Raw genomic sequence first — 7,768 nt, 5'->3', positions numbered from 1 at the left:
ATAGAAAAGGTTACAAATATTCACGAGGTATTCTATTGCACCAAAACACATTGCTGCGGCATGGAACTCAAATCTCAAATGAATGAATGATGAGCTGCGATGATTAAAAAGTGTTTTCCAAGCACAGCGAGATGAAGGTCATCATCGGGGAACGTGTGGAAACAACACCAGGGAGTGAAGATCTGAACGGAATATGCTGAGGTTTCAGGAAATTTGTAGGCCCCAAAAAGTGTCTGCTTGTGGCGAAAAGAGGACATGTGGTCAACCTAAACACCACATCCAGTTGTGCCTTGAGATACGAGGTTCATTCATTCTGCAACCACGCTTGAAAATCATCTTTTCTCATTGAATTGGAAGGAAAGGCCATTAATCCATTCCAGCCTCCCCCTCCAAAAAACATGCTATAATATCAATTTTAATGAGAAAAAATAAAACTCCATATTTTTACTTACTACTATTACTAGTACTTTAAAAAATCACAACCTTTGTGAGGATAAGCAGTTCGGGGTTTACTATCCACTTCTGTTGGGAGCTTTTTCCATTTGTGTGCAGCATCACAGCTCAATGCAGATTCACCATGTTTGTTTTGAACTCTGGGTTCCGGTAATTGACCCGAGTCTGCAGACCTCAGAGCCCTGTTGGCTTTATATTCCAAAATCCAACAGCATTTCTTAAGTGCATTCAGGACCAAAAACATTCAGTGATTTATAGACCAGTAGCAGAATTGTAACACAATTTTCTTGACTATAATATGTTTTATGTGCCCCCACTAGTCTAAACACTGCATTCCGATTAATATTGTTTTTATGAAATATGAGTTAAGCAGAAAAACCCGTTTTTAGCCATCTAAGGGGGCGGCCATTTTGCCTCTTCCTGTCGATTGAAGATGACATCACAGTTCCTCAGGGCTAATGACCAATCATGACTCAGCTTCAGAAACCGGTGCCAGATGCTATTCCTGACAACACACCCAAAAAGTACAAATGAATTTTGACTGAATTATGTACAATACACATTTAACTTGGTACAATTTCTCCGTCAAATTTGAATTTCTGAGCACTTGTCTCAGCAATGTGTCCCATCATGAAGGAGCTCATTCTGTCATTATGGCAGAAAAGTGCACATCCTCCATTTAGGCAGAAGCGGAAATGAGGGTGAATGAATGACATTGTGCTGTGTATGTATGTGGAGGAGGTGGGACGGGGGTGCATTGACTCACGTTTCTTCCATTTGTCTCTCTTGGTAACAGAAGGAGAGATAGTCAACCTCAGAGCAAACAGGACAACATCTGGATCTGATTCTCTCCTCCTCCTTTGTTCATCTCCCTCTCAAACTCGTCCCTCTCCTCTCTTTCGTTCCTCTGCCCTCCCTCCCTTCATTTTTTCCCCCCATATTCTCCTCACTGTGCCACTCTCCGGGGGCTATCAATCATGGAGGCTGTGACGGCAGCCAGGCTGTAGGTGGTCATGCTGATGGCAGATGGCTCTTTATCGCTCCAGCCCGGCCTCGCCATGACAACCACAGAGAGCAGGAAGTCACACATCCAGCAGAGTGGAGAGATTCGTGTTGACAGGGCACACACACGCGCACATGCACACGCTCTATCTATCTATCTATCTATCTATCTATCTATCTATCTATCTATCTATCTATCCATCCATCCATCCATCTACTTGTCTGTCTAGCTACTGTCCGTCTGTCCACCCGTCCGTCAAGCATCCTCTCAGGACGCACGATTTAGCAGGATTCCCAATAGCAGGTGCTAAATTAAATGCTCACTCACTCTATGTTCGCTCTTGGCAATGGCAACAAGTGCAAATGTGGTGGAGACCAAAAGACAAAAGATGGCCCAAAAGGTTTCAACTGTAATCCAGCGATACATTGTAGGATTCAATCCACAATGAGTGTTGTATTCGCAATAGCAGTTCACATACAGTGCCGTGAAAAAGTGTTTGTGCTCTTCTCACTTTTCCCACGGTCTAAGAACATCAAACCAATATGGAGATCAGACAAAAATAACCCAAGTAACCACAATAAATCCCCATAAGATGCCATTTTTGGATGGTGATTTAATTTATTAAGGGAGGGAAAACCTCTTCCAAGCTATCTGTGTGGAAAAAGTACCTGCCCCCTGATTAAACCATGAATTTACTGTGGCTATTCACCTTTAAAAAAAATAAAAAATTCGTTCATTTTCATTTACCACACTAAAGCCTGACTACCTCCAGACCTCTTAAATCAAGTAATTATTATCCACAATAAAGAGTAACAAAATGATCCATAGAAATTCAAAAACGGAGAAAGAAAGTTGTGTTCATCTATCAATCTGGGAAGGGTTAAAACGCAATTTCTAAAGCTTTAGGACTCCAGCAAACCACAGTGAGAGCCATTATCCATAAATGGAGAAAACATTTCAGTTGTTGCTGCTGAGGTTGAACCAACCAGCCTACTTTGTACACAGGCCAGCTCGATTTGACCGCTTTTGTCCCCTTCATCAATAAAACCACAATTTCAAAGCTGCATTTTAAATGTACTTAGGTTAGTTTGGTTTCCATTTCTTGATTATTTTATTAAACATGAAAGTGGCGAAACTATGCAAAATAGCATTTGAGATGGCACTGTACCGTCCACCATAGCTGATCCCAGGCTGTTATACCCCAATCCTGTAGGTGGAGCACAGTTTCTACTGCCGCTCTGTTGGTGCCCCACTCGGCTGCAACGCAAGCGGACTTTACCAATTTTGCCTGTCTTGATTTGTGCTTTACTACCGTACTGTAAAATACATAAATAAACGGTAAACAAGAAACCTTGCAAACCTAGGCTACTGATGGATAGATGACCACAGATAACTGATAAAAACATCTAAGAATACTGCACACACTGCAGGCTTGGTATTTCAGTGTGCGTGTGTTCTTGTTTTTGTTACATGTTGGGGTCCAATATTTCGGGATTTTGTTGGGCACACCCGTCCTTGTGAGGCCATTTTGCTGGGCCCCACAAGTTTAGACCTCTTTTTGAGGGTCGAGACTTAGTTTTAGAGTTTAGGTTTGAATTGGGTTATGGTTGAGGTTAGGGTAAGGAATGGGGGTAGGCAATAATTTTTGATGGTTGAGGTTAGAGAAAGGCATTGAGATGGTCCCACAAAGATAGTACACCGTGAGGATGTGTGTGCGCGTGTGTCTGGGGCGGCTGGTGGATTTCACGTTCCACTTCCTCTAGCAAGGCGATTAGGCCAGACGTCTGTCTCACACACATACTACGCCGCTCCCCACTGTCTGCTGGGGTAAACACACACTCCTAAACACAAAGACACACGCTCACCCCCACTACGTTTAGAAAACTAACATTACATATGATTCTTAGGTTGCTAAAATGTCACAATGAAATACAATTCAAACGACTATGGATATTTCTATGTTTGATTCTTATTATTTATCTTATTCTTTTTTTTTATTGTAGTACCATTGTAGTCATTTTTCCCCTCCAGTATTTTCACAAGTCGAACAGCCTACAGCACCACCAATGATGGGCTGATATCATTTGCCTTAATTTAGTGTTGTCAGTGGTCTTTTCGGCGATGCATCTTCCATCTGTTATCAATGAATTACGTCGCCAAGCTGAGCCATAGGCGAGCTACATGAAGGCATCACTTTGCAGGCTCCATTTGACTATAACATTTCTCCCTCACCAGAAATCACCAAAAAGCTTTTAATGGAGTGTTTGCTTATCAAGTAGATTTGAAGACGCCAAGAAGTACTTGTGTGAATTTGCATGTACGGTACTAGTACTTGTAAGAGACAAAGTATGACCAGTATTTATTTTAGAATAGTGCACAACAGAATCCCACTTTTCCTGCACACTTCCCTGACACAAATACACACACAGTGACACATGAGTGCACAAATGTGCGCGCATGCACACACATAGTCTGGCTGTCAATTTGCATTTAGTAAACTGCTCCTGTGAGAGGAAGGCCATTTCTGACTACAGGCTACAGCACACACAGATTTTTATTTTTTAAACTTCATCCCTTCTTGACCAATGAGTCACAGCTACTAAGGTCTAATATTTGTTTATTATATACATGAAAAATTATTTGCCCCTTTTGAAAACCAACAAAGAAAAAGTTAACCTCACTAAAAACACAAAATCCCTGAAGCTTTAATATTCCAGCAAATCACAATGAGGGGAAACATCCACAAATTGAGAAAGCATGGAACAGGGCTGAGCCTTCCTAGGAAGTGGGCAGCCTTCAGAAACTACCCCAAGAGAACACGACAACTCATCCAGGAGGTGACAAAGCAGCCCAGGAGAACATCTTCAGAGCTGCGGGCCTCCCTTGTCTCACTTAAGGGAAGTGTTCATGACTCAACAACGTGCAAGAGACTGGGCAAGAATGACATCAATGGCTGAGCTCCAAGATAAAAAAAAAAAAACAAAAACAAAAAACACTGCTGACCAAAAAGTACATAAAGGCTCATCTTATAGTCACATCTCAAAGACTTTTGGCAGAATATTGTACGGACTGACAAAATGAAAGTGAAATGGAACTTTTTGGAAGGTGTGTGTCTTGTGAATTTAAATGTCGCAGATAAACGCTCCTGTGTCATGGTGTAAAAATAACAGCATTTGAGCAAATCCTCACATGTACAGGTAGGAGGCACCCAGCAGTTTGTGAAAGATGCAACTGCTCATCAGACTCAATTGTGTAAACCTTCCCTTATATAATACTAACATTGCAAGAATGAAGTCCTACTTCTACAACTTAGGTCAGCATGGGTCTGCTTAAGTTTTCGGCTCCTATCGAAAGAAACATTTGCATGTTCATGTCAAATTCTTGTTGCAAATAGTTTTATGTATTTGATTACTTTGGGGATTCATTTCCAATTGAGACCATTTGATGATAAACTGCAAAATAAAGTAGGCCGAGACACGCTTTAGTTTGGTTTCCTAGGCGAATATCATGATTCACTTTTATTAAAAGCATCATAGCTACAAGTCATCAATACATGATGTCTCAAAAAAAAAAAAAAAAAGACACACCCAAAAAGAAAAGAAAAAAAAACAAAGGAAAAAATAAAACATTTACATTGTAAGTCTGTAAACTTCAAGGCTAGATAAGAATTTTGAGGTAATGCTCTTCAGCTTGCTGGCTAAAAGTAACAAGTCCATTTTTTTTTTTTTCCAAGAAAAGTAGCTAAGTAATAAAGGTACCTGATTACTTTAACTCTTTAACACCAGTGCATCAACAGGAACAGAGTGAGACAAAATTGATTGCAGTACTTTTGTCATCAGTTACAGTTTTAGTTTTTTGTCTTTCTATCAATACGACACTTATGGTTTAATTCATAGAGTTCGTGTGTTGGGCGAGTTATGATGGAACATTCAAAAGCTGCCATAGTTATTGCTGTCTCAGCATCACGGAGATGTGACAGGGTGTATGTATATATATATATATATATATATATATATATATATATATATATATATATATATATTTTTTTTTTATGTGTGTGCTGGGCTGGCTGTGATAGTGAATGTTATTAAGATGGGATCTGTACTTTCAAATATCTGAAGCATGTGTGGCACTTGATTTGTCTCGAGTCACTTCAGACATTATTTGGAAATCCAAACAAATCAAACACCACTTCTGCTTTTCAAGTAAAAAAACCAAAAAAAAACCCGTCAACTTAAAATTAATTGTTGACCTTCATTTCTTTCGTTAGATGTTTCAGTCCTGTTCTGGCGTCAGTGTGTGTGACTAGAGCAACAGTCTTATTATTTAAGAGGGGAGCAGCGGGTGGTCTCCAACCAGCAGGATGCGACAGGCCAAACATCAACATCCCCGTGTGGCTCCAAGTCCTTTCACAGGACCCCCTCGGGGGTGTGGCTAGCTGCCTCCTACGCCAGGCTGACCAATCAGGGAGGCCCTGGGCGGCGGACGCAGCCCGTCTGCCTTTTGCTGTGCTACAAACGAGCTCCCTTCCAAGTGACAAGACAGGATTTGGAGACTGGCAGTGGAAAGACTCAAAACTGGCATTCAAACAGTGTGGGACATGGGGGAGGGGCTTAACAGTATAAGGTCAGCTTGTGTGTACACACACACACTTGACACACACACACACACAGCTGAAGGGAGGGGTGAGTGGGTCCTGCCACTTCACAGGAGGCTATTTAGGGCGACAGTGGGTGTAGTGCTAGGCTGCTAGGTTGTGTGTGTGTGTGTGTTTGTGCTAGTCAAGTTGGTCTGCTTATCCTCCTTAAGAGACTGACGTGGGAAAACTGCAGGAATAAGCGACATCAACTCCATTTCCCACAATTCATTCTGGGGAAGCTTCAGCTGACGTTCCTTCGCTCTGGACGAGAGGCTTCCCAGGAACGGCGAGCAGTCATAGAAGCACGACAGGTTCAACTAAAACAAGGATCGAAAGCTGAAAGCAGCAGCAATCATAATAATAATAATAATAATAATAATAATAATAATAATGATGATAACAACAACAATAACAACAACAATAGCACTACTGGAACTTTGTGAAGACCAAGTGTAGATGCAAACTGGCCAACAGTTTTTGAAGATGAGGTGAGCTGTGACTACACTAACAATTCATTTAACTTAACGCACACACCTCGTGCCTCTTGGACAGCGAGGAAATACAAGCCCGAGAAAAAAAACAAAAAAAAACAAAAAAGAAAAGATTGTTGTGTTGGTGGAAGCTTGTAAAGTTGGCGAATCGGAGAGGAGAGAGAAGGGAGGGGAGGAAACGTCCACTGTCAGTTTTGGGTTGATTTCAGTCGGTCAGTCACTACCCATCCTCTTCTTCATCTCCGATCATCCCTCCGTCCTCCACAAGCGACTCGTTCGCTTCGCTTTTGTTCTCCTTCGCAGCTGCGCTCTCCTCAGCCAAGTCGCTCTCTGCCCCTGGCGCCTCCTCATCCTCGTCCTCCTCGCCCGCCACCTGCGGCCCCTCCTCCTTGTCGTCTCTGCAAGGTTTCTCGGTCGTGGCGCTGCCCCCGGGCGCTCCGGTGGCACTCTGAAGCTCAGGCAGGGTGGCGGGGAAGCCGGCCAGGCCGAGACCCCCGAGGCCCGGAGGTAGGAACATGGAGGGGTAGAGGAGGCCGGGTGCCATGGTGGTGAGGAGGAAAGGGTTGAATGCCAGAGAATTGGCCGACATGCCGGCGGCGGCCAGCAGGGCGGCGGCCTCGCCATTGAGGGAGGAGTCAGCCGGAGGGGCGGCGCTCCTGTTGCTTTGGGATTCCTCCATCTTCTCTCCAGCTTCCTCGTCCTCTTTGTCAATTTTCATCTTCTTTCGAAGATGTTCACCTTCACTGCCATCAGCTTCGTCCCCATCCTCCTTTTCTCCCCCCTCATTGCTATCTCCCCCATCTTTGTCCTCTTCCTTTCTCTTGCGCTTGGCCGCTGCGGCTTCCTCGCCTTCTCCATCCGCCGTGCCGTTGGCGTTCCCTGATGCGGAGGCCACTGCGGCGTTGGCAGTCGTCAAGTTTCCGCCAAAAAGCCCCCCAAGGCTGAACATGTTTGGGATACCTGCAGCCATGTTGGGCAAGCCTCCCATGCCGGCGGGCAGCATGAGGGGAAGCATGGAGGCGGCGGCGGCGGCAGCGCTGGCGGCGGCCTGCTTGGGGTCGGCGGTGGTGGGGAAAGCCATGAGACCGGCGGCCAACTGGAGGGACTGGAGGCTCTGCAGGGAGGAAAGATCCATCCCTCCGAAGAGACTGTTCAGCAGCAGAGGGTTGATGCCTCCTGCAA

At 44.1% G+C, this 7,768-nt stretch overlaps 1 protein-coding gene across 4 annotated transcripts in view; it reads right to left on the bottom strand.

Annotated features, from left to right (window-relative positions):
* Positions 1 to 4,959: 4,959 nt before the first annotated feature.
* The window catches only part of chd7 (chromodomain helicase DNA binding protein 7), a 96,420-nt gene continuing 93,611 nt past the window's right edge, over positions 4,960 to 7,768 (bottom strand). For all 4 annotated transcript variants that reach the window (XM_077536962.1, XM_077536944.1, XM_077536971.1 and 1 more), the window contains one exon: positions 4,960 to 7,762. In XM_077536962.1, coding sequence (XP_077393088.1) covers positions 6,807 to 7,762 — 956 coding nt within the window. In that variant the 3' untranslated portion in view covers positions 4,960 to 6,806. The remainder of the gene's footprint in view (positions 7,763 to 7,768) is intronic.

The sequence above is a fragment of the Festucalex cinctus genome, chromosome 1 (assembly GCF_051991245.1).
Source record: "Festucalex cinctus isolate MCC-2025b chromosome 1, RoL_Fcin_1.0, whole genome shotgun sequence".
NCBI lineage: Eukaryota > Metazoa > Chordata > Actinopteri > Syngnathiformes > Syngnathidae > Festucalex > Festucalex cinctus.
The sequence above is the reverse complement of the archived record's forward strand: the minus strand, read 5'-3'. Positions and strand labels throughout refer to the sequence as shown.